This window comes from Sphaerodactylus townsendi, linkage group LG01 (assembly GCF_021028975.2).
Source record: "Sphaerodactylus townsendi isolate TG3544 linkage group LG01, MPM_Stown_v2.3, whole genome shotgun sequence".
Taxonomy (NCBI): Eukaryota; Metazoa; Chordata; class Lepidosauria; order Squamata; family Sphaerodactylidae; genus Sphaerodactylus; species Sphaerodactylus townsendi.
In genome coordinates this window covers 147,428,211-147,453,741 of record NC_059425.1, presented here as the reverse complement: position 1 = coordinate 147,453,741, position 25,531 = coordinate 147,428,211, and the positions used below count along the sequence as shown (strand labels likewise).

The window sequence follows — 25,531 nt, the reverse complement described above, 5'->3', positions numbered from 1 at the left end:
TGTCTCCTTCACTGTTGCCAGCTAATTTAGTACAAGAGGCCCTTGCTGACTTCAGATTACTATCATCGGAGGAACAGACAGACTGGAAGGAACTAGATTACAATTCATCAATATCATGAAGGCTCCTGATGGGCTGAGCTTAGATAAGGAAGTGTCTTGTTCAAACGCAAACCAATCTCCAAGTTCATCAAATCCTCCTGCTGACTCTCCAGATACTGTATTTAAGCTTCCAACAAAGGCTATTGTCCATCATAGGAGTAATGCTAGGTATGACACAATTTTGTCTCCACCATCAGCTAATTTGGTTAATTTAAAAAACAGTTGTATTCAACAAAATGTAACTGATATTGTGTCCCTGGGTGATGGAAATTGACTGAGAAATTCCCCAAGTATTGAATTCCTCTCCTGGAATGTTGCTGGTTGGAGCAGGAGGAGTATCAATCCTGGTTTTATTTCCTATTTGAGACTCTACAGTTTAGTATCTGTATTATGCAGTATGTTGTGAGAGAATCCTCAGAATGGGAACCAAGATGGGAATTTTTATTGAAATGTTTATGATTCCAAGAATAGTTCCCACAGTATAAAGATAATAAAGGTTTGTGACTTTAACAAACCCATACCATGGAAGACTAATTCCAATGTATTGTACAGAAATATTTGTATTTTATTTCGAGTATTGCAAGTTAAGTTATTTTCTAAAGAATAAGTTATTTTAAGCTATTCCAAGTTTTCTAAGTTATTAAGTTATTTTCTAAAGACTGAATTCATGTTAGTAAATGCCTTACATTGTCAGTATTAAAATTCAATGTGTGCAACTACTGTGAAAATGTGAAACTACTGTGAACACTTGAAATTTGCCCCTTTCCCTCCCTCCCTCGCTCCTTTCCTCCCAGGCTCTGTACTGTCTTTCTAATGCTGGGGGGCAATTGGGGGTGCTGGATATAACACCATAAAACATTTTCACAGCAGTAATAACACATTTTGAAAGCATTTTGAAAATGTTTTCAACATTTTTTATTTCTGCTGTGTGACATGGCCCATTGCTGTGTTCTGTTCAGATTTGTGAGTTGGGGCATGTTCTATATTGTGAGGGTGTCTTTGAGATGACCTGGTGCAAAAAATCATTCATTGGTAGTAGTGGTGGAAGGCAGCTGCCCATCTCGGGGGGTGGGGGGGGGCGCAAAACTCAGATTTCGTCCCGGGCTCAATTTCCCCTAGCTACGCCACTGGGTATACCACATGGGCATATGCCATGTGTAATTCTCTTGCCACCTGAGTGTGACAGACAGGCACCAGCCCCTGAGCTGGGCATAATACGGAATGGCCCATCCTCAAGACTCCTTATAAGAGTCCCCAGACCATGGGAGGCAGGCATGCAGGGTCAGCCACCCCCAAATTGAATCTAGTCTAGTCCAATGCCCAAACTATCAATGAAAAGGCTGTGATAAGCATTTAATGGAACTCCAAATGCTACTCACCACCACAAAATCGAAACTGAAGGAGGGCAAGTGGAGGAGAAGCAAGAGCTGACAGATACAATCAGCTCCAGCAGTAGCCCTTCTAATGCAGAAGTGTGGACCAGAGTGGAAACTGTCTTCCATGTCATCTTGGAAGCCCTGCCCTCACCCAGCAGGCCCGGGTGCCTGACTGAGTCCATGAAACAGTTTTGAAAATTTTTATTTTAAAAAATAAACTGGGGTAAAAATCAGTGCATGTTACTAGGATTAAATCAGGGAATTACATATGTATTTATTGTCAGTTTGATTGTGCTAAAGTAGAATATTATCATCTGGCTCACAGTGCAATTTAAACAGATCCCCCCCTTCTTGACTTAAATTGACTTAGGCTCATTCCGCACACGCAGAATAATGCACTTTCAAGCTGCTTTCAGGGCTCTTTGATGCTGTGCGGAATGGCAAAAACAGTTGTGAAAGCAGCTTGAAAGTGCATTATTTTGCGTGTGCGGAATGAGCCTTAGAAGGGTATAACTTTGCTCAGGGTGGCAGTGGTAGTTTCCCAGCATTTGGGTTTCCTGTACTGATCGATATTGTCAGAATCAGTGTATGAAGCTCACTGGCATGACCATTATTCAGTTTAGAATAAGTTCCCAGAAGCAAGTTGTCATGGCATTCTCTGTAGCAAGGCCCCATATTCTCTAGCCATCTGTTATTTATCTAATTTGCATGGCCTGAAGCCATTTTTTTCCTGGATTTAAATATTATATTGCCTGCTGTATATCAAATTTACTCCCAAAATCCATCCAGATTATGCTGGTATCCTGTTCTTGTGTTCTACTTTCCCACCCGCTGGCCTATTAAGTTTTATTTCCAAACAGAAATGGGTGAAACTATACATGGGTATCCAAGGATTTCCTCAAATAAGACACACTATTTTAACATTCATCTGTTTAGTGCTATGTTCTGCTAGCTATTGCCAGTACATTTTCATGCTTCACAATCTGTAGAAATGAGTTCCAGAAGCCCAATAATTATTTAATAGTACAATCACATCACTCTGTGTACACAGTAACAAAAGCCAGGTCCATGCCCCGAGAAACTTACAAGCTAATTATTTTTCACTACGCCATAGTATGACAGAGGCTGAGAAAACCTCTGAGAAAACTTTCAGTCCTGCACCCCTCTGTTTGCTACAGAAAAAGGCTTCTCAGAGGCAACCCTTGGCCATTGTTGCAAAACAAAATTCTGTGTGGCCTCTTGGTCTTGTTTTACGGTTACAACTTGAAACCGTTAGAGGCTGGAGCAGATTGGCTCGGGAAGTGTCTTGTGTTTTTCTAGGGGCTAATGTGTGGTCCACTTTTTTTTCTGTCTACAGATTTAGGATCAGGTATGAGCATTATGAACAGAAACTGTGAGTTGATCAAGCAGCAACAGCAAGGGTGATATTAGATTTGTCAGGTACCTGCTTGTATACTAGCCATGGACCCTTGGATCCATGGTGGCTTGTTGCATACAGGGGCTGGCAGAGCCTGTGATATGATGAAGGAAGGGGTGGTTGATTCCATCTTGTTCTTCCTCAGCTGCTTGGTCTGTCCCTCGCAGGCTGGAAAGAATTAGGGTCATTGTCTCTGCCCTCCCCCTTGGCCCCTTGTGTGGCTTCTGCAGAATCCCAAGCAAGCCCCATCACATTTTCTGGAGCCTTGAGAGGTTCTTCTGCTCAGGTGGAGGAGTGGACAATCAAACCTGGTCCTCCAGATTAGAGTCTACCACTCTTAACCACTACACCAGGCTGCAGAGGCGTATAGCCTATAGGGACATGGGGTAACCTATGGCCCTGGGTGCACACCTTTTGGTCATGTGGGGAGGCATGGGGGTCATGTAACTAAAAGGCATGTGCCCCAGCTGCACGCCACTGAACCCTGCCCCATCTCCGTGCAGGCCTCCCCAGGCCCTATGGACTGGCACGGAGGCCGAGTGGGTGGGGCTCGGCCTGCACAGAGGCTGGGGGTGGGGCTTGGGGGTGGGTGGCCCTGCTCCCAAAGAAGGGGTTGTCTCAAGTCACCATTTCCCTCCCATATGCCTCTGCCAGGCTGGCTTGGCCCAAGTATACATTGCCAAGGATGATAGTAGGGAAAGAGAGGTGAGGTTCCTAGGTGGCTAGTGAGGCCAGGATCAGCATGAGGCTTCTTCCAGTCCAGGGGTAGGGAACCTGCGGCTCTCCAGATGTTCAGGAACTACAATTCCCATCAGCCCCTACCAGCATGGCCAATTGGCCATGCTGACAGAGGCTGATGGGAATTGTAGTTCCTGAACATCTGGAGAGCCGCAGGTTCCCTACCCCTGTTCCAGTCCTTTGAATTCCTTTGTCCATTTTTTCACATGGCCTACACTGAAATTAAAGATCTGAACTTTCAGCATCTGGACATCAGTACTGATCTTCAATTCCTGTGTGGACCAGGTGAAAAATGGACAAGTAGCAGCCCTGCTTGAAAGGAGGAGTGGCCAGTACTCAAGCTCTGCCCTTTCTTTCACTGTCCACAGTTTGTGTGCCAATAGAGGCTACATGTGAGTGTGGGTGTGCACACAGCTTGAAACCTTCCATGGCCAACTGTGTGTAAAAAAGTAAGAAAATTTTGGCCTATGCATAGTCAGGCAGTCAGGTGCCCTAGATGAAATTTTTGTCTACAGTCTGAGATCTTTATAAGGTCATAGATATTTTTATGCAATATAATCTCAATTCAATAGAGCACAAAAAACACTAGAAAAAATGATCAAAAGACCACAGGATGCTACAGAACTAAGAAAAGAAATAAAAACATTGACATGTCACCAGGAAGAAGAAGAGTTTGGATTTATATCCCCCATTTCTCTCCTGTAGGAGACTCAAAGGGGCTTACAGTGTCCTTGCCCTACCCCCCTCACAACAAACACCCTGTGAGGTAGCTGGGCCTGAGAAAGCTTCGAAAAGCTGTGACTAGCCCAAGATCACCCAGCTGGCATGTGAATTCCCCAGATAAGCCTCCACAGCTCAGACGGCAGAGCGGGGAATCAAATCCTGTTCCTCCAGATTAGAATGCACCTGTTCTTAACCACTACGCCACTGCTGCTCCTGTCACTAAGGAACATACACGCATAACTTTGAAAAAGAGGTCTAGTCAAGGCAGACTTCATTGCATTTCTTCTCCATACCCCAATTCTTGCATGTGCCATAATTGTTAACACTGTCCTCTTCCTGCTGGGAGGGTTTCACTTTGACCTTCTTTGACATTGGGTTTGAATCCCCCCATGGGCTGCCTTTCATCTTTCTTCCAGTCATATCCAGGTCATCTCTAACCCATCTATTTGTTGTTATAAAGGAAAACTCATCTTCTTTCAGCCTGCAATCTGAGGATTTTGTTGCTCCATTTCCAGGAAATAATGTGTTCTCTGAGATTAAGGCCTCCCCTGAGTGCTAATCAAGGTATCCCGTATTCTTCTATCATCACAGATAATAGTCCGAATAGAATTGCTCATTCATTTTAAATGAAGTTAAATGACACCCTTTTTGACTTTACATTTGGTGTGTTTTAGCTGTTTGAAAAACTGTTCATGCTAAACTCAAAATGCAAGAATGACTGTAATGACACAATCCAGGAAAACTTTAAACAGAGGAAGAAGTAACATTGAGCATGTCTTAGGAAACATGGGGTTTCCATCAGGGGTTAAAGACTACTATGTTTCATTTGGGGTTCCCTCAGCAACCCCTCTTTCCTGCCCAAAGTTTTAATTGTTCAGAGTGTTTTGTGTTTTTTTTAATGTTTCTGTGTGTTTTTAAAAGTTTAAATAATGCATTGTTTGCTTCGTTTTAATAGTTTTTAAAAGTGATTTACTATTTATATCATAATTTGCCTTGGTGGCCGGTGTGAAGGTACAAAAGCGGGATATTAATGTTGTAAAATAAAATAAAATTTAAAACCTCTTAAATAAATAGAAGAAAGAGGGTGAGTTATTGGCCAAATAGAAAGCATAACACACAGTTTTACAACTTGGACATGAATCCAAGAAAAGATGTTACTTACCTATAGAAAAGAAGAGTTGGTTATAGGTGTACAGTGTAAAATAAACCAAGGAGAAGAAAACAAGAAGGTTTCTACTCATGGAAAGTGATGAGTTCCTTGGGATAACTGATTAGCCGTCTGAAAACAAGGCTATCTTTAAACAAACCATAACACGTCCGCTGTGGTGCAGAAACAGATGGAACCTGTTAAGCCAAGGTTCTCATGCAGGTAGAAAACAGCATAACAGGGACTCATACAATTTTATAATCTGCATCATAGCAGCACACTCAAAGTGCTGCAGCAAAATGGTCTGTCAGATTTGTGACTGCAGAAAACAATTTTCAAAGGCTTATGCTATCGTCACTATTAACTATGCTTGCCTTTAGCTTGGCTCACAAGCTGTTACCTTGTCTACTCTGCTGCTAAAGCTCTTAGAATAAATGTCTTGCACCAAAGCCAAATGCTAAAAGAGAGAATCTGGAACAAGCAGCTTTCAAAGTACTTTCTGCATCCAAGCTGTTGTGATAGGAGTAATTTCGGAAAGAATAAGATTTAGCATAAATCATAGGAAAAATTGCAATCTGTGTCTAGCCAAAACTTGGCATGCTTTGTTCTGTCATAGTGACATCTGCAGAAGTGCAATGCATGGTTATTTTTCAAAGTTGTTCCAGTCTCTCTTGGGCCAGAAATGATCTCCATGCTTTCTGGTAGTCGGGATCCCTGGAGATTACTTTTCTTCTGACTTTTAACACATGTGTCTATGGGCAGAAAATTTTGATCTATGATTCATCAGGCCTATGAAAGAAGACTCTCAGTTCCTCCTCATTCGCCTGCCAGGAGTGTCAGCAGTAAAATAATCCTTTTTTGGCAAATGTTTTTTTTTTACAACTTCTACAGAAATAGATCCTGCAGAGACATAGAAACCTGTGCTGTGAAACTGAAGATGACACAAAAAGCCAGAATTTCTGAAATGGAAATGAACTGACTAACCTCAATTGCAAGAGCAGTGGATAGTTAGCATGAAAAAAATTAGCTTTCTGATTTTTTAAAAAAAAAACACTCTATGTTCATGAATAATTTTAATGACCTTTAATATGGAGAACCTGTCTCTTCTCTCTCTGAAATCCAGCAGGAATGATACCTGAGAATTTCATCCCAACTGAATGGGGGAAAATAGAGATAGATATATACCATGCTTTTCATTACCTCTAGCCTGTTTCTGACTTTCATTTCTTCTAGAATGGAAAGCGCTTTTCCTATCTGACTGAAATTTGACTCTATGATTTTTGATAAATAATATCAGTTGGTTACTGGAGGAAATTTGTGACATCAGTAGAAAAAAAACAATAGCCATTTACCGACATTCAGTTTAGGTTATCCAACATTATCAGAGTATGTGCTACACTCAATCCTTTTAATGTGCATAGTTGTCATGTTGTGTGAATGTGGCATTGCACACAAATCTTTGGTATGGATGAACACATTCTCTCAAAATTTGGAGCTCTCTTTACACAGATCAAATATGTGTGCAGATGGAAATATATTTATCATCCAATTCACACAAAATGGTGATCCCAATATTAAGGGAATTGGACATTGCTTATGTACCCATTATGCATGGTTGAAATGCCAAAACTGAACCTTTGAAAAGGGCTCATCAAAGTATTCTACATTTAATGAACTAAATGAGCACAAATAAAACTTTTATGCAATTTACTATAAATGTCCTAGATTGTATATTTGTACACCTTTACATGCATATGGAACTGGACAACATAAAGGGGTTGTCTGAAACAGGCTATCATTTTGAATAACGCATGACAGTTTTAAGTATCAAATATGACACTATAAAGTTTTATAAATCAACAATATTAGATGATGATGAACACAAAATAATCCTATTCATTTCCTTGTGTTATAAATTAGATTGCTACCATAAAGATCTAATATGGAATATGGATCAAGATACTCATACATGAAGTGGCCTCCTGACAACTACACCTGAGGCGAAAGGAAATTTATGATACAGATTCTCAAAGATTGCATTAGTTGAAATTCGTATCCAAATGTAGTTCTTGGATCTCTAATACGTCACAGTTTGTATACTGCTTGATGAATTCCGTTTTCCCCAGAAATAAGCAGGATGATCACACTGCGAAGGGAAATGGAAATAAAAAGTCAGCCCTATTTCATGATTCACTGTTTTGTGTTGTCCCAGAATAATGCTCTCTGAGGGCCAGACAGCTAGCTCCCTTCTAAGCAATTGAATTTGAGCCAAAGATCTCAAAGTAACTGTGAATAGAGATGTGCCATGGCATCACATCTAACTCACTGAACCAGTGTAGCACCACCTATAAACTGTGGATGCCTTATTAAGTAGGAGGATCAGATATAGTAGCAACTGTAACAACTGCTCTTTCTCTCCTTCTCTAGGCTTAATTTTTTTTAATTTTAGAAAATTTATATCTTGCCTTTCTGTTATTAAGAAACTCTACATCTCCCCCCCACCCCCCCAAAAATAAAACACCCTTACAAGGCTAAAACCATTAAAATAACCAACAAAGACTGCAAGACTGGTGGAATGCTTTACCATCTGCTGTCCGGGCCCTGCGGGACCTTGGCGAGTTCTGCAGGGCCTGTAAGACCGAGTTATTCCACCGGGCCTTTGGGGATGCCAGTCGCAGACTACCTGCCCCCCCTGAAGCCCCCACGACAGTTTTGCCATCTTCAGCATTGCCTGATTGCTGATTCCATCTATTTTTGGGCAATGCTGGCCCTCCTGGCCTTTGGGTTGGGCGCCATCTATGCATGCATCTGTGCATGTATTTTTATCTGTAATTTTTGGAATTGCTGCTATAATGTATTTTAATGAATTTTAATGTTTTAGCGCTATTGTATTTATGAGATTCTATATTGTATTTGTTTTATGTCTCATTGTACACCGCCCAGAGCCCTTCGGGGGTTGGGCGGACTATCAAGCCTAATAAATAAAAATAAATAAAATAAATAAGTTGGCAAGAGGATTAAAGATGCCTGGAGAAGAATAAAGTCATGAGCATTTGGTATCTCCAGGGTAGCACCATGCAATGAGAGGGGGGAGCAGCAAGGAATGATGGCCAGATCTGACAGCCTCTGGAGGCACCTTTTCTGGAGTCTCCTTGGTACGTGTGTATTAGTCTGCTTTCCGGACATTCTGCTAGCGATTTATACACGGAAGGCAAGTTGAATCTTTTGTTGTATACCAACAGATAATAGGCCTGTTTTTCATGCCAGATAAGTGGTCAATACTTCCAGGGATGCAAGTAACTAGAGAGACTGAACAATGAAAATCAGAGACAAAAGGTCAGTGTTACAGGCAGCTTTTGTTCATTTCCAGGAGCTGAAGGAAATTTCTTTGACTTACAAGGTATTAGTTGTTTTCACTTAGGAAAAATTATGACCCTTAACACGGGATACATACCACAGTATATGCTTTTTAGTATCTACATCATACTGCATTGAACTAGATTTGTCATCTGATGGGACAACCCTAGACTGAATGAATACATAAGAGAGCCCACTTTTTTTAAAAAAAATCTTATCTAAGCTAGTGAACAAGCTGTGAATATTTCTGATAAGTTCAACTGTAGTTCAATTCTTCATTGAAGCTCAATATGTCACATAATACTACTTCCTTCTAACTCCCCCAACTGAAATGATATTTCAGTCATAGAGGTAAACAAAAGGCCAGCTCTAATAACAATGATTCCTCATAAACTGATTCCTCAGTGTGTTAGAAATGGCTTATTAAGAGACTGCTTTCATTGGCTAAATATGTCTCTGAAAAAGCCTTAATCCTCTTGCATTTCAGAGCATCAATTCCCATGATGAGTGATATCACTTTGAAGCAGCTATACAGCTACAATCTCAAGCCAAAAGTATTTGCTGTTACATTCTGCTAACATACAACTGGCAGATATGATTCAGGGAAAAAAAGACAGAAAAAAAGTCATCCAGGTGATATTTTTTCCTATACCAAAATTCCTTGGCAGGACTCCTTAAGCAATTCAGTTTTAAAGAATTGTTTTGTAGTCCTTCCAAGAATCCAGTTTTCAGCATTAGAAGTCTTAGGCCGTATGCACGGCCCGTTTACGACGGCCTGGGGGCGCCAAAAAAGGTGCCCCCAGGCCGCCGTTCACACAGGCGCCGCTGCTGCAACGCAGCAGCGGCGACCTGACGCCTCTTCCCTCCCCCCAGGGCGGCGTCAAGCCGCCCTTAACAACAACCCTTTAAAGGGTTGTTGTTGGGGAGGGATCGTCTTCCCTGCGGCGCGGTGCGAACCGCGCCGCCGGGAAGACGCTTTCTCCCTCTCCCGCCCCACTTACTGTGTCTTCGTAGCCTGCGGTGCAGCCCCGACCACACTGTCCCTCCGACCTCCAGGGGTCGGAGGGCAGCGTGGGCGGGGCTGCGACGCCCCGCAGGCTTAACATGGAAGACACAGTAAGTGGGGCTGGGGAGAGCAGAGGCGGCTCCGCGGAGCCGCCTCTGCCTTCTGCTGCCTCCCGTTGCCTGCTCGCACGCCATAAGTAGGCTCCCGCCCCCACGCCGACGGAACTCCTGCCGGCGTGGGGGCGCGAGGGGGCCGTGCAGAAACGGCCCTGGCTATATATTTCTCCCTCAAAAATGTTGTAAGATCATTCAGATGAATGATCTAACAGACCATATTTTTCCAGTTTGGATTGTAGTTGACTCATGGCCAATAGGTTGTTTGATGGCTCCCCTGAATATCCAGGCTGTGACAATAGGTTTCATAATGAACATTTTTAAAAGTGAGTTAATAGACAACTGTTCCATTTCTATAGCAGCACATTTACTATAAAACAAACTGCATTCTAAGCCTGTGAAAAACTTGCCAATTGTATTTGTTGGCAAGTAGGAAAATAAGTGCCTCAACTGGAATGCCTACCTGTGTGCCAGGGGAAAGAGAGTTACTAAAAACAATACAGTATTTGATGCTATGTTATAGTTTAAAGTTACAGAAGAAATCATTAAACAAATTTTTTTTGCTGCTTTGTAATTCAAAATCAGTATGAGTATACAGGGGTACCGAGTGAAGGATTATGTACCCACCCTGCATTATTAGGAGAGAAAATGGAGTTGGTCAAGATTTCTCCTTTGCACAGAACAGTAATTGTAGTCTGAAATACAAATCATATTTCATATGACTGGCATGATGAGGACTGTATGGCGCTTTCTGCTGGCAGAAGCTCTTCCCTCATTTTCCCCATGTCTCCTGGGGTTCCAGGTTGGGTGGGGAGGGGCTGGCATCAGAATAGGTAGGTGAGGAGGCAGTTGCCCAGTTTCCCCTGGTAGGGAGATCCCCAGCATGTGGGTACGTCCAGTGGTGGGATTCAGCAGACTCGCACCACTTTGGCAGAACTGGTTGTTAAAATGGCGCTTGTAAACAACTAGTTGTTAAATTATTTGAATCCCACCACTGGAACTGGTTGTTAAATTATTTGAATCCCATCACTGGGCACGTCCCTGTTGTCCGATCCTCCCCAGCCATGTCCCCCCCATCTCTTTTGAGGGAGTTAGTCCATCCCCTGACCCTTCCCTAGCCACCTCAGGCCTTCTCTCAGGGCTTTGGTTGGGCAGTGACATAATGTAGCCATTTTAACAGCTGGATTTACACACATTTACTTAGCATACAGTAGAATTCTAAGCACAGTTATACCATTCTAAGACCACTGACTTGATTTAGAAGGGTATAAATCTGTTAAGGATTGCAGTGATCATCTTTAAAATAGTAGACACAATGGTGAAACAAGCTGAGAAAACATATATTATCTTATCATAGCAGTGGGAAATTAAAACCTCAGTTGGGGAGATATTGTATCATTAAATACACAGAAGGCCTAGAGAAAATGAAAGTTCCTGGCTAAAACAGAAAAGGAAAATACATGGTTCTCTGAAGGTCAGGCACAATATAAAACATGTCCACTGGTTATTGTAGGTTTTGAAAAAGGCCAGACATGTCCACCCACTACAGATACAGAATATAGCTGTATGCTGACACCAATATTTTGCAAGAGGAAAGGAAATGGCCCTTGACCCGAGAAGTCATAGTTTAAAATACTTGTCACACAGTAAATCTCTAACAAATAAACTTTCAGAGAATAAAGCTAGAGAATTCCTAACACAAACATCCAAAGATACCACTGAGACTATGATGTTTCAGCAGTATATTAACCTCTGAACTACTTGTATAAACCAGAAGGAGGAGCCATTGTTTACTAGTGGATAAATTTAGCCCAGTACCATTAAAATATCTGAGGGAAAGATTCTTTTAAAAAATAACTTTGGATCCCCCAAAAAACTTGCTTTTGCCTTTTGGTTCTTTTTCCATCTGTAAAGGCCCAGAAGTGCTTTTGATAATACCTTGTAGTACATAGAGATATTTCTACTAAGAAAGCTCCTCACTGTTTCTGGCATTCCACAATCGTAAGAGATCCAACTGATATTATCATTAGTCAGGTTTTCTTCTTATAAAGGGATACACACATACAATACAAACACTCTTTCTGTGATAAACATCAAGAACCCGTGCCCATGTTACCTACTGGATTGCAAAAACTGGCACAATCTACTACCATTTGCTTCATTTGAATTAATCTCCATCATAATTAAGGTATCTGGTAGAAACATTTACAAAATGCTAGGATAATCAAGATTGTTCACTGTAGGCATTTCAATTGTTTGTTCTCAGCCCCTTCCATACGAGCCAACAAACTCGGGCTGGGGATGGGGGAAAAACTGTTTTTGGGGGGACAACTTTGCACGGATCCCGCCCCTAAAATAAGGCTTTAAGTTAAGTCCCCCAAAACGTTTTTTTTGAGAATTGCGCTATCCGTGATTCTTTTGTATAAACCCAAGTTGCAGCCGCTCATGAGCAAATGGTTGGCCGGGAAGCGCTTTAATCGGCTGAGCTTCCCTTTTTCTTAAAGTCCCCGCCTTGCAACTGTGTGGCCATGCAGGGTCACAGGGATATTTTGTGCCATCAAGAGACATCAGCGTGACTGAGTGGGTCCATGCCTGCCCGTCCACGTAGCTACACAGTGGAGGGAGACATGCGAATGCAAAAACAGTAGAGCAGGTTGCTTTATCCCAACTGCAACCCGCTCTGCCTGTGCTGTGCAGCAGGGGCCTAAATGATCCACGTAATACAAAGAGTATTTTGTTTCCATGAAGACCTCCCATGTACCCACCCCAGGTTGGACATTGCCCCCTCCTAGCTTCCTGCTCCAAAGATCTAAAAAATGGAAAAGATAGTGACACTAGAAATTTCCCCTAGTCTCTATGGTAAAACTGACAGACTAGGTAAGAACAACAATTGCAAGTGACATCAGACCCTGATGTCTTTCCCAGGCACTACTATCATATCTCCCAGCATTGCTGAAGCAGTGTTGGGAATCCTATTTCCATATCATATACCACTTTGATTGTAAGGATAACCACATACATTTGGTATGCTAAACTGGTAACTTCTCAGTTCAGGAATCTACCTCAAGACTTTGATGATTTGATGATATTTTTAGCCTGTGGTGTTATGAATGTTTGTATTATGCTCACAGGGCATCAGGCTTTAGTATCTCCTAGTACCTATCAGTACGAAACTGTATGAAGAATAGCTTCTATTGGCCCAGTGCAGATGGGAGAGTTAATCTACTTGAGGAGGCAGCACCGGGTTGAGCTGATGCGTTTGTCCCCTCTGCCAGTGCAACAGGGACAAAGATGGAGGGGACAAAGGTGTTGGTAGCCAGTTGACCCTCAGCTTTGTGGCAGTGAAACCCAGAAGTCTGGGCAGCTGCAAAGTTGTACTGACATTCCAATCAGATGCCAGGATGAGTGTGGGGCAGGTCACGGTGTTTCTAGGTGTTGAACTAACGTTAGTAGGCTTCACCTTGGGTTTGCAGCAAGTTGCACCATGACCCAGGTCCTAGTTCTATGCTACCCTTTTGGAGGGCTTTCTGTTGGCAAAGGGTTTTTGTTTTGCTTTTCTTTCTTCCTGCACAACCAGAAAGCCCTCTGGAGGCAGTGGGGCAGTACCACAGCAGCACTTCCCCCAGCTGCTGGGAACTCTGGATTGGGTTGCCCATAGACTAGAATGGATATGGAACTTGTTCAACTTCCCCCTGAAAGCTAGCAGTGATTCATGAAACCTCCAAAGAGGAGAAGGGGAGAAATAATACACTGCTACTGAAACTTTTTAAAAATTATTTTGCACCACATCATGTGTCATTATCTTTTGGAATAATCAACAATCAATTTATGCCATATAACATATCACCAATCATGAGCATGTTAAGGGTGTCATTTAGAATAGGTTTATTCTATTCATTCTCTCTCTCTGAAATGTAGTCCACAGTTTTATCCACACCTGCAGCAGCTCCTTCACATTTCTAAGTAAGGTTTTTGATCAAATCACCAATTCCCCTACGTGAACAGACCTTTCTTCCTCAGGTGGAGTTTTGCTGCTAAAAACAGCAGCCCTGCCTCTCATTCTTTTCCTGGTGATGTCTATTAAAAGAAAACAAGAGAGTTGACTTCAGCCCCTTTCTGAGCTTCCACAGCCTACAAGCCATTGAAATGGAGTGAGGGCGGTGAGACTCAGGAGTATGAGGAAACCATTTCACACATTGCTTACTTCCAGATGTTAGAAGGGAAAGAGGAGACAGAGCTGCCGCATCTGGCAGTAGCCACACATCTCCCATAACGTCTCATTCCAGCTCTACAGTCTACTATATCAAGTGGCTCTCATGCACACTGCATATAAAAAAGGCTAGACTCTTTAAGCTTAGTAATGGAAGTCAACCTATTTGCTATCACAATAAATAAGATTTTTTGTAAACATCAAGACTCCATAAAACAAATGAAAGATGTATTGTAAAAAAAGGGAATGAAAACCAAGTTCTCTAAGCACTAGCTTCTGCAGTCCAGGCCCTTCGGCAGGCGCTTTAACAAGCCCGTTAATAATGGGTTTGTTAGTTATATGATTAATCTGAAACAAAGCAGCAACAGATAAAGCTAACAAACAACTCACAAAATAAACTTGCTACTTGTTCCCAGTGATTATTGCTGCAGTAAACCAAATCCTAAACCTAATACCAATTTGTGAAGAGTTTGTTTTTGAATTTCTGTTATATTTTAAAGTACAAATATCAAATGATATGCAAATCACAAGCTATGAGGGATCTTTAAAACAGGCTATATTCTTTTCTGCTCTTGTTGCAGCAGATTTAAATCAAAAGGAATACTGGCCTTAAAGCAGGACACAACAGACATAAACTACTCACAGCTAATAAAAATAGAGATTAGCAGTATAGACATCCAGATAGACAGGAGTATTGACCACTTCAACCTCACCTAGCAGTCATCCAAGTCAAATGCAGCCCAGTAGGTCATATATGTGATTAGTCATTTAATAATTCAATCACATTGCTGTAGCCACATTCAGATAGCAAAAACAGCATACTTATCAAAACACTGGTGGTGTATGTAGTGCATATATGGCTGATGGGTAACAAACTGAAGAGGTCAATGCTAATGCACTTTAGTAGCATAGATGGCTTGAAATTGTTGTAACAAAGAATGTATTACAACCTTATGCTGAATTGGTACCTTATGTTGTTATGTACTTTCTCAAGCATACACATGTGGTTTGTATCAGAGGCAGAATGCTCTAAGGAGGGCAGTGAAATTTCAGCGGGGCCCATTTAACTATGTGGTAGATTTGTATTCCTCCGTATCTGTGTTCAAGTGAAGTAATAGTCATTATCTACAATAAAAAATAGGAGCCCCATGGCACACAGTAGTATGCTGCAATACTGCAGTCAAAGCTCTGCTCATAACCTGGGTTGATCTTGATGAAAGTGGGTTTCAGGTAGCCAGCTCAGGGTTGACTCAGCTTTCCATCCTTCCAAGGTTGATAAAAAAACAACAACAACCCAGTGGATGTCTGCAAAATGGAAGACCTCATACTGTGGCATAGATCCAGGTGGCCAGGTCAGGCATATCAAGGCACGGGCCCATTTTCTAGACTAGGCTGAGTTGCAAGAAAGCCTTTTTCGCCTTACCTGATTACTTCTACTCAGCACCTGACAATCTCATTCAACTATCAAGATTAATAGCCAGCTATCCTCCATAAATTTGTCCAACCCCATTTAAATAATCTATTCTCCCACTACATTTCAGGGACTTCTGCAACAAACTTCCATGGCTGATAAGCATGAACAGGCTAACCATTTTTGTCAGCAATGGACCTTCTCACAAGGCCTTGCCCTTAGCAAATGTCGAACAATGCCAAGCTTTATGGCAGCCCTTCCAAGTAAGCATATGAAAACACAGGTTAATCTAATCAAATCGTTTGGATATCAGAAGTGGAACTCGAGCCACCTAGATTTTGGAGGACAAAACCCAGTATCCCTTATGTGTCAAGCCATAAAAGCAGTTTCAAACACAACCAAGGATTGTGTAAGCATGGTATATAGGCAATGTGATATTTTCAACCTGGATTCAAGAAAAATACTACAGTTAGAAAAACCCACAAGCAACACTGGCTACAATTTTCAAGCGCTTCACACTGTGCAACAGAACAATCAAAATGTATATTTGAAAAAAGTGCTACAAGCAACTTACTGGAACAAGGAATTTTTTAATCTCTTCCAAGGCATGACTCATCCGTGAATAAGCTTCCCCGGGTGGGGCAAACACTTCAATTAATACATGTAGTTCATCACTCAAGTGTGCATATTTGGCTTCCCCACTCTTCCTTAATTCTTCTTCCTGTGGAAGAGCATATTTTTAGAAATATAAAAGTATTCACTTTGCATTGATTTAGCATTTATAGAGAAAGCGACAAAAGGGCATAATCTAGGCAGACTTTCAACAAAATAAGACCCTTTGAGAAGCAAAAATCTGCTATAAATTACTTTAAGATCTGAAAATCACTTTTGAGTGTTTGAGTGATAAAAACCAGCATAATTATCATCTACAACAGATTTTAATCAGCGAAGAAAAAAATGTTAAATACTTCAGGGATGCTTTGAAATTTTATTACAACATAGCAGCTTCCATTTAAAGGCAAAGGCGCAGGATTTTTTCCAGAGTATTATGGAATCAGTAAATAAGTTTTGGCAATTATTACTTCAGTTCAGAGAACTAGATCTGTGTGAGTAAAGATGTTTTGAAATGCAGCCTTCTGGGTGTGATTTCACATGTGGTGATATTGGTCATGTGGTGAATGGGGAAAAAACTATCCAAACACTTGACAAGAGTGCAAGTCATTTGATGGTGTATGAGTATGTGGGGGGAGGGGGAGGGGGAAGGATCAGGGATTTCTTTTCCCCTCTCACTTTAACAGCTGATTGCCATTATCATATCTAGTACCACATGTCCAGCAGAGGAAATCCGTTCAGGTAGCAGCTTACAGCTGCAGCTCTAAATCAGTGCCTATATGTCAACATGTTTCCTGCAAGATGGATATTGCACAGTATTGTAAAGGAAAGTAGTATAATGGTAGTATCCGAACTTGGGGTATCTGGGTTGAAAGACAGATCAACAAATATTTGATCCAATGTTTTCTACATTCAATTTACTTATAAATATGTATGCTTCCACATCTCCCAATTTGGATCCAAACAGGGTTATATTATTCTCCTCCTCTCCATTTTATCTTTGTAATAACCCTGTGACGTAAATTAAGCTAAGAGTGTGAGATTGGCTCAGAAAGCTCACCGGGCAGAGTGGGGATTTGAATCTGGATGTCCCAGAACTTAACCAGACACCCTAACGTCTATACTACACTGGCTCCCAATATATTTGCTGCTGTACTACACTAGTTTTCTAGTTTGAAAACTGAATATCCCAAAGCTCAGAATTGCTTGTAGTACTTCTTTATCGTCATTATCCCCATGATAAGTGATCTAACCATACAGATAAACATGCATATTGAGCTAAATTTGTCTAATTTAAACATTTGTTATCCTCTCCATCTGGAAAAAAAAATACATGTAATTTGGAACCTGTAATCTGAATGCCAGTTTGGACCCCTTGTGGTGGAGGTCTCCCAGAGAAATGGTTGCTTTTGCACAAGACAGATTTATTTCCAAATGTATTTAACATACTTCTACAGAATAGGTTTAAAAGCAAATGTGAGAATGATTTCACAATAAAAACAGAAAATTCACCACCTAATTTTCAGCACCTAAAATTCCAATACAATCAAACAAGCTAAAACCAATGCCAGTCGGTTGCATGCTGAAATACTTTTTTTTTTAAAAAATGTATTGTATAGTTTGAATTTTCTATTGTATATATGTACATTTTATCTTAGATGTTCAAACAATACATTTTCCCCCTTTTACTCCCTCCCCCCTATAATCTCTTCTTCTCAATTTTGTTTTAAACAAACAGCAGTAAGTTCATTCTTTGTAGCCTCTTCTCCCATATTTTTTCATTAACTCCAGCTTCTTTCATCTAGTCCACGTATATTGTCCATATCTTCAAAATTTCGCTGTTTATCTTGCCACAGCTTATTTTTTGATATTATATCGAGAATATCCGGTGTCACTTGTTCCCAAATATATTCCATCCATTTCTGAATTTTCCATTTTTCCTTTTCTTTCCAGCCCAACGCTATTGTTGCGTGTGCTGCTTTAATCATTATTTTATACATATGACTATATTTTTATCCACCCTTCCATCCTCCATTACACCCATAAACATTAAATCATTGTTTAAAACAATATTAATCTTCACCAGTTTCTCAATATATAACAGTACGCTTACCTAAAATCTTTTCACCTTTGTGCATTCAATCCACATGTGACTATGATATGCCTCCTGATCTCCACAGTGCCAGCATTTGGGACTAAGTCCCTTTATCATATATGCTAATTGTTTTGGTGTTCTGTACCATTTTAATATCACTTTTCTTTCTAACTCCATATATTTCTCAATCTTTATGCATGCTGAAATACTAAAACTTATTTTCTCTTTTGTATATTCTGTTTGACCTTATATATGTCTGTGTCAGTATAAAAAAACCCTTTGGAAGAAAAGGGGAAACATTTTAAACAGGTGTAATATTAAATGTTTATGACATGCAAAGATACTTCCTTATAAGATAGTGTTTTATTTATTGGCACATGGTGTAAGAGCAGAAAGCTAATTTAACAACAGCTATAGACTGGAAAATTCTTACTGACACAGAGAATCATTTTTCTGCCCTGTGCTTTTTTTAAAAAAAATTACAAATTATACCTTTAGTTAAGAAAACATAGTAACTGATAAATTTTTGTGAGAGAATGATGCATATCAACACAATGGTTTGGTGCTGTTCTGTTAGTTCTTTCAAAGGAGCAGCTTTTCCATCTGCAGAGGAGAGGATAGCGATATCTACCAAAACCTCCCTTCTGCTGCAGACTCCCAGTTTGCCTCCTCCCACATTTTTCCTTTGGGCGAACCTATCTAAAGAGACATACTTTTAATGGTGAAGGGGCGAGGGAGTTGCTTTCTCTAGTACAGCTCCAGGCACACTGCTTCGGATCCATGCCAGCAGACCTCTGAAGACTGAAATACATTCTCGGTGCATCCACAGTGCCTGCACACCTTGAGTCAGACAATCAGAAAATGCTCAGTGGACATTTCACCAAAGTCAGTGCTTAACTCAGATTAATTTCAGTGGGATTTAAGCAGACTTAATCTTCCCCTATTGATTACTGATACTGAGAAGTGAGGACTCTTTTTGAAAGTTCAGTTATTTAGAAGAGCACATCCAATCCATAATGCAGGTGATTTACTGACATTGCATTCGGTAGATGTCTATGAACGATGAAGAAAAGCAGGATATAAATGTTTTAATAAAGAAATAAGTATCGAATTGCACATTCAGATGAAATCCATGTGGCGTGGTACATGCTTAGATATGTACTCCGATGTATTAACTGCCCTTACAACTCTTAACTTCCTTTACAAATTATCCTAGGAAGGGATTGAGGGAATATGATCGATTCATGCATCTGCTGAGGCCAATTCCTCTTTTCCATGCTCATTTTAGTTGAAATAGGGAAGTCTCTTAATAACTTAAAGACTAGCTATCACCTAGAGCAGTTGCCTCTAACCCAGTGTCTCCATCAGAGGCATATTTGCTGGCAGGCTCCAATCCTGGTGCAGGCCCACCTTTATTGGAGGCCCTGCGAGGTCTCCGATGGAGGTGGGGACGGGATGGCTGCAGCCTGTGTAACCTCGAGGTAACACCTGCACCCAGCTCAGATTCAGCCGGGATCCGAGCTGGGCGCAGGCTGCAGCCAGGCTTGCTCTCCCCACCTTTATCACAGGCCCTGTGGGGTCTCTGATGGAGGTGGGGATGGGGGCAGCTGCAGCCTGAACCCAGCTCGGATCCAGCTGGGATCTGAGCTGGGTGCAGGCTGCAGCTGGCTGCTGGGCTGGGAAGAGGGGCTGCCGTGGGCTTCCCTTCTCTCCCAGCAGCTGGGACACCAGAGAAACTGGGGTCCTGACTGCTGGGCTGGGAAGAGAGGCTGTAGCCTAACTCTCGAGTAAGCGGTGCTCCACGTGGGGGGACCATCCATGCAAACGGTCCCAAGGGGGTGCGTCGGCATGAACTATGCTGACACACCCCTGCTCATCACCCATGTGGAAAGGGCCAAAGCTCTGCTCGTGATTTGGTTTCAGGTAGCTGGCTCAAGGTTGACTTAGCCTTTCATCCTTTTGAGGTCAGTAAAATGAGTACCCAGCTTGCTGTGGGTAAAGTGTAGACAACTGAGGAAAGTGATGGCAAATCATCCCATAAACATAGTCTGACTAGTAAATGTTGTGATGAGATGTCACCCTATGGGTCAGTAAAGACCCACTGCTTACACTGGGGACAACCATTACCTTTTTTACATAATCTCAGGAAATTGTCGAAGTTATTTATATTCATGCTCTTCTTTGATTGGGTTCATGCTCTTCTTTGATTGGGTTCAGAGGCTCAAGAGAACACCAAATCATATACACCTGAATTCCTCTGCCAGTTTGCACAAGGCAATATGTTTCAATAGAGGACTCAGTATTTCTTTTCCTAAAAACTCGACTGTGTGAAAAATCATGAGTTTCTCACAGAATTAGTACATCAGAATAGCACTAAGGAAATTTGCGTACAAAATTGTGTTCAAACATTCCCAATTATCCATGCATCTCACTGGATGATTTTGGGCCAGTCACTCACTTCCTGCCTAAACTCCCTCACAGAATACAATATGGAAATGCGTGTTTACCACTCTGAGGTCCTTGAAATAAAAAGGGATTAGTGAATTGATAGTTACCAGTATAATACAAAACTCACAGATGACAATTTTCCAAGTTGTGCAGTAATACAATGTGTAAAGTTTTAAGATTTATGTCACTGGGATTACAGTGTATTTTGTCAACTGTAGCATTGTTGTATGCATTGTTGTAAGTCACCCTGAGCACATCCAATGGAGAAGGAAAGCCTACAGACACATGACTATGCCATAAAGAATATACTACCACCCTATTCACATGGGGTATCCTTGCCAATATATGCAGTCCCATGACTCTACCTCCAAATTTCTATTCTCAAGATTCCTCCAATTCCATCCAGCAGCTAAAAGTCAGCTACAGGCCATGTTCAAATAAGATTACTTTTGCAGCAGAGCAGGTTTATACTGCCCTACAGCAAGGGTACTTTGAACACAGAAGATGGCTATATTTTGTAAAAATTGAGAGACTTCATGTGCAATGAAAAATCATGCTGAAATAACACAACAGAGCTGCCTCCTAAGTTTATTCATTCAAATATAGTAGATTGCTAAAACGTGATATATTTGTGAGGACTGAGACTTGGAAAGCAAGTAGTGCTAAAGCTTTACATAAAATAATATGATTAAGCCAGAAAAATTATCTAGATGCCATTTGATTCCTTGATCTTGAGCAGTAACACAGATCAGGCCATCTGGTCAAGACAGCAACTAAGCACCTGACATCAGTTTAACCAATGGATGTCAACTGTGCTATGCCCTCCTGTGCTGTTGGTATATTCTCAGTTCATTGGGATTCAGTGTTTTTTAAAATTCCTTTTTTCTAGTGGCAGAACAAAGGATACACAAACAGCTGCATCAGGGTAAGAATCATTCCAGTTTCACCAAAAACGATAGAGTGAAAAATATTTCAGTCATTCATCTACACTAAGTCATCTGAATATGTGACAGAAGCATAGAAGGGAGAGAAAATAGTCCAAGAGTCCCAGGATCTAAAAAAAAACCTCCAGTTACAATTGCAAGTGCACATACTGGCATATGTGCACTCACTCACTCACTCACACACATACACACACATTCCTTCTGCCTTCCCAGTCAACCAACCTTGAAAACACAGACCTTTACATCATGAGTACATAGTCTTCCTTCTACTCCACAAACCTCAAAATCACATGACTTGACCCCCCCCCATGTAGATGGCTTGATATTTTTCTTTACCTTAAATGTAGTAATAAAACATTCTGCTTCTTTTTTCTTTAAAAAGCATGAAAAGCAAGATCAGCAAACAAACAAACAAATAAATACATGAACTAGATTAGATTCCTTAGTTGCCTGAAGAATTACTGCTGTGGACCAATTGCATGGTTATACTACTAACATTTTTTTCTGCCACCTGACATCAGCTAGCCGGGAACATTGCCAGTGTATCATGACCAACAGAGTCATGTGTACTATATGTATTGTAATTTATTCCTAACAGTGTCCTTGTAATTTTTACATGCCTTTACTGGCTGTGATTAAAATGGACATCATCTAATGCATAGGAAACTTCAAGACAACAGTTTGTGAATTCAGCAATTACAACTGTGCATTCTATGAGTGGGTGATTGGAAGGATAGAAGCAATGTATTTGGATGGAAGGCGAGTCAAAAGTCTCCAGCCAGTGTGGTGTTGTGGTTAAGAGCAGGTGAACGCTAATCTGGAGAACTGGGTTTGATTCCCCATTCCTTCACATGAGCTGTGGAGTCTTATCGGGTGAACCAAATTTGTTTCCTTGCTCATACACATGAAGTCTGCTGGTTGACCTTGGGCTAGTCACAGTTCTTCAGAACTTCCTTGGCCCCACCTACCTCACAAGGTGTCTGTTGTGTGGAAAGGAAGGAAAAGAGTTTGAGTCTCCTTACAGGAGAGGGGGGGGGTATAAATCCAAACTCTTCTCCTTCCAGAAAGCTGATGTTTCTAGTTATCAACTTGGGAGTAACATCTATGTGCTCCGAAGAGAGGAGAGTGAGAGTGCAGCATTGCCCTGAGCTATGCTTACCACTTCTCATCTTTTCTGTCAATTGCTCTGCTAGCATTCATCTGTGACAGGGCTTTCTGAATGATAATGTGATTGTGTGTGTCTGATGAACCATATAAAAGTTGCAAGCCCTTCAGTTAGGAATCTGGAAAAGAAGTGAGAAATGAAGCCCGAGCCCAATACTATTGTTTAACTCTTCATTACTACAGAAGTGGCATATTATTTTTCCACCTATTGCAAGTAGATGTACTACTGTGACACCCTTACTCAGGGATTGATTACTCCAGTTGTGCACCTCCCCCCCCCTTAGTTCAGCCGGTGGCCCAGCCAGGCTGTTTTTTCAGCAGGCTGCAGCTGACTGAACTACAGTAAGTAAAGGGGAGGAGGGTGTGGGGGCACGGGGCCTAGCGCCATTCCCCCCCCCCATGCCTTTGCTCACAGGTTAGAAGAATCCAGCTATTTCCTGTTGTTGATTCTTTTAAAAGAAGAAGTCAGGAGAGACCCAGAACAAATTCAGTGAATTTTTGGCAATTACAATCTAATTCAGGCCTTTCTGTATTAGAGGAAACTGAACTGTCTTCACTACAGCAAGATCAGACAGGTGATAAAAATCCAGTCAAAAATCACAATTTTTAGGTTCCCAAAATGGCATGCTGCTCTCCCATTAAAACCAAAGATACCCAAATTGCTCATTGTTGGCAATCCTGCACCATGTAGTTTAAAATATTTGTAAAAACTTCCCTAAAATTCCCCAGAACATAATAGTATTAAAAAATATTAGATAGCAATTTATAGATGTTAAATCAGTGAACGTGAGTGCACTAGGCATTACCAGTTATCATCATCCATATCATCCTTCATAATTAAATCGACTTTCCCAATCTTCTTTTGATGATTCTGAATGGATATAAAGGGGCATAGCCATTCAAGTAATTTGAGGGGTATAATACCTGCGTCATTTGGTAGTTGTGCTTCAAACAGTTATAATTATGCAGATCACGGCAGTCATTTTCAGACATTTTTTCCCCCTAAATACACAGCATAGGTCAAATTCATACAATAAGACTTGTTAATTGCAGACTTGTGGCATTAATTAGTTACTGGCAATGATCCAACTGAGGTGAAGGAAAATGGCTGGTGGTCTCAGTAACCATCAGTAATAATCTTACAACTCGAAACAAAGTTAAATGTTATATTAAGTAAATTAAGTCTGAATGCTGAACCCTATATTGCTACTTCTCACAGCCACCCCACCATCTAAGCCTAAAGTGTCAACAGAAATCCCACATTCAACTAGCCATCCAGGCATAGTTTGGGCGCTCTCCTGTTTCTGCTTCAAGTTCTGATCATTAAGCTTAAGTCTCACCTTTTTCAGCCTTTATCCCTCTAGTAGTGGGTATGAGACTGCAAAAGTAACAAAAGTTAGCATTCAAGTTGGTCTCAAAGTATCCTCCTGAGAGTATAACTTTTATCTTCCATTTCCACTGAAAGAATTTAAGTCTCCTTTCACTAGAATGTTCCAGCAATGTTATAGAGTATAGACTATTTACAAGTGGGAATTTGCAAGGACTTTGGGGGGGAACTCATGACTCCCTCTTCCTCTCCCCCCTGCTGAGGCCCCTGCCATATGTTGTCCTTTTTGGCAATGCCTTATACTGGCTCCATCTTCTGGCATTGCCGCCCCTCCCAGCCTTGGGAGTGGGCGCCACTCATAGGGAATTTGAGTTGACTCTTTTTGTAGGATTCTGTACGCTGCTATTGATTTTAAGGCTTGTAATTGTGTTTTAAATTATTGTTGGATATTGTGTGTTGTTGTAAACCGCCTAGAGTTCTCCGGAGATGAGGCGGTCTACGAAATCCAAATGAATGAATGAATGAATGAATGAATGAATGAATGAATGAATGAATGAATGAATGAATGAATGAATGAATGAATGAATGAATGAATGAATGATGATGATATGGGATTGAAATGCCTGAATGGGACTGAAATGCCTGATGACCAACTCATCAAGTGCAACCAAGAGGCAGCTTATAAATACCTGGGCATTTTGCAGCTGGATAACATCAAGCACGGGCAAGTGAAGACTGTTGTCAGCAGAGAGTACACCCAGAGGGTCAGGAAAATTTTGAAATCTAAATTAAATGGCGGGAATACCATCAAGGCCATCAACACCTGGGCCATACCCATCATCAGGTACACTGCGGGAATCATCAACTGGACACAAGCTGAGTTGGAAGCATTGGATAGAAAAACTTGGAAGCTTATGACAGTGCACCATGCCTTACACCCACGCAGTGATACTGATAGATTATACCTTCCCCGGAGATCTGGAGGCAGGGGCTTACTGCAAGTACAGCAAACAGTGGAAGAGGAGAAGCATGCACTGGCCGATTATGTGAAGGAAAGTCAAGAACAGGCATTGATTGAAGTGAAGAACAGACATTTTGCTAAAAACCCAGAAAACCAAACAAGAATACAGAAAAAATGTGATTAAAATGAGGACTGAAAGCTGGCAAAACAAAACACTGCATGGCCAATTTCTGGAGAAAATCAAAGACAAGGTGGATAATGAAAAGACCTGGCTGTGGTTAACAACTGGAACTCTGAAAAAGGAAACTGAATCTCTGATTTTAGCCGCCCAAGAGCAAGCTATCTGAACAAATTCGATCAAGGCCAAAATGGGAAAATCCTCA

The 25,531-nt window shown here is 41.2% G+C and overlaps 1 protein-coding gene across 19 annotated transcripts in view; it reads right to left on the bottom strand.

Annotated features, from left to right (window-relative positions):
* Nucleotides 1-25,531, bottom strand: part of KHDRBS2 (KH RNA binding domain containing, signal transduction associated 2) — a 529,409-nt gene that overhangs the window by 241,164 nt on the left and 262,714 nt on the right. For all 19 annotated transcript variants that reach the window (XR_007244530.1, XR_007244520.1, XR_007244524.1 and 16 more), the window contains one exon: nucleotides 16,172-16,318. Coding sequence is in view for 2 of the 19 variants with exons in the window: in XM_048496577.1 (XP_048352534.1) it covers nucleotides 16,172-16,318 (147 nt within the window). In the remaining 17 variants the exon portion in view is untranslated. The remainder of the gene's footprint in view (nucleotides 1-16,171; nucleotides 16,319-25,531) is intronic.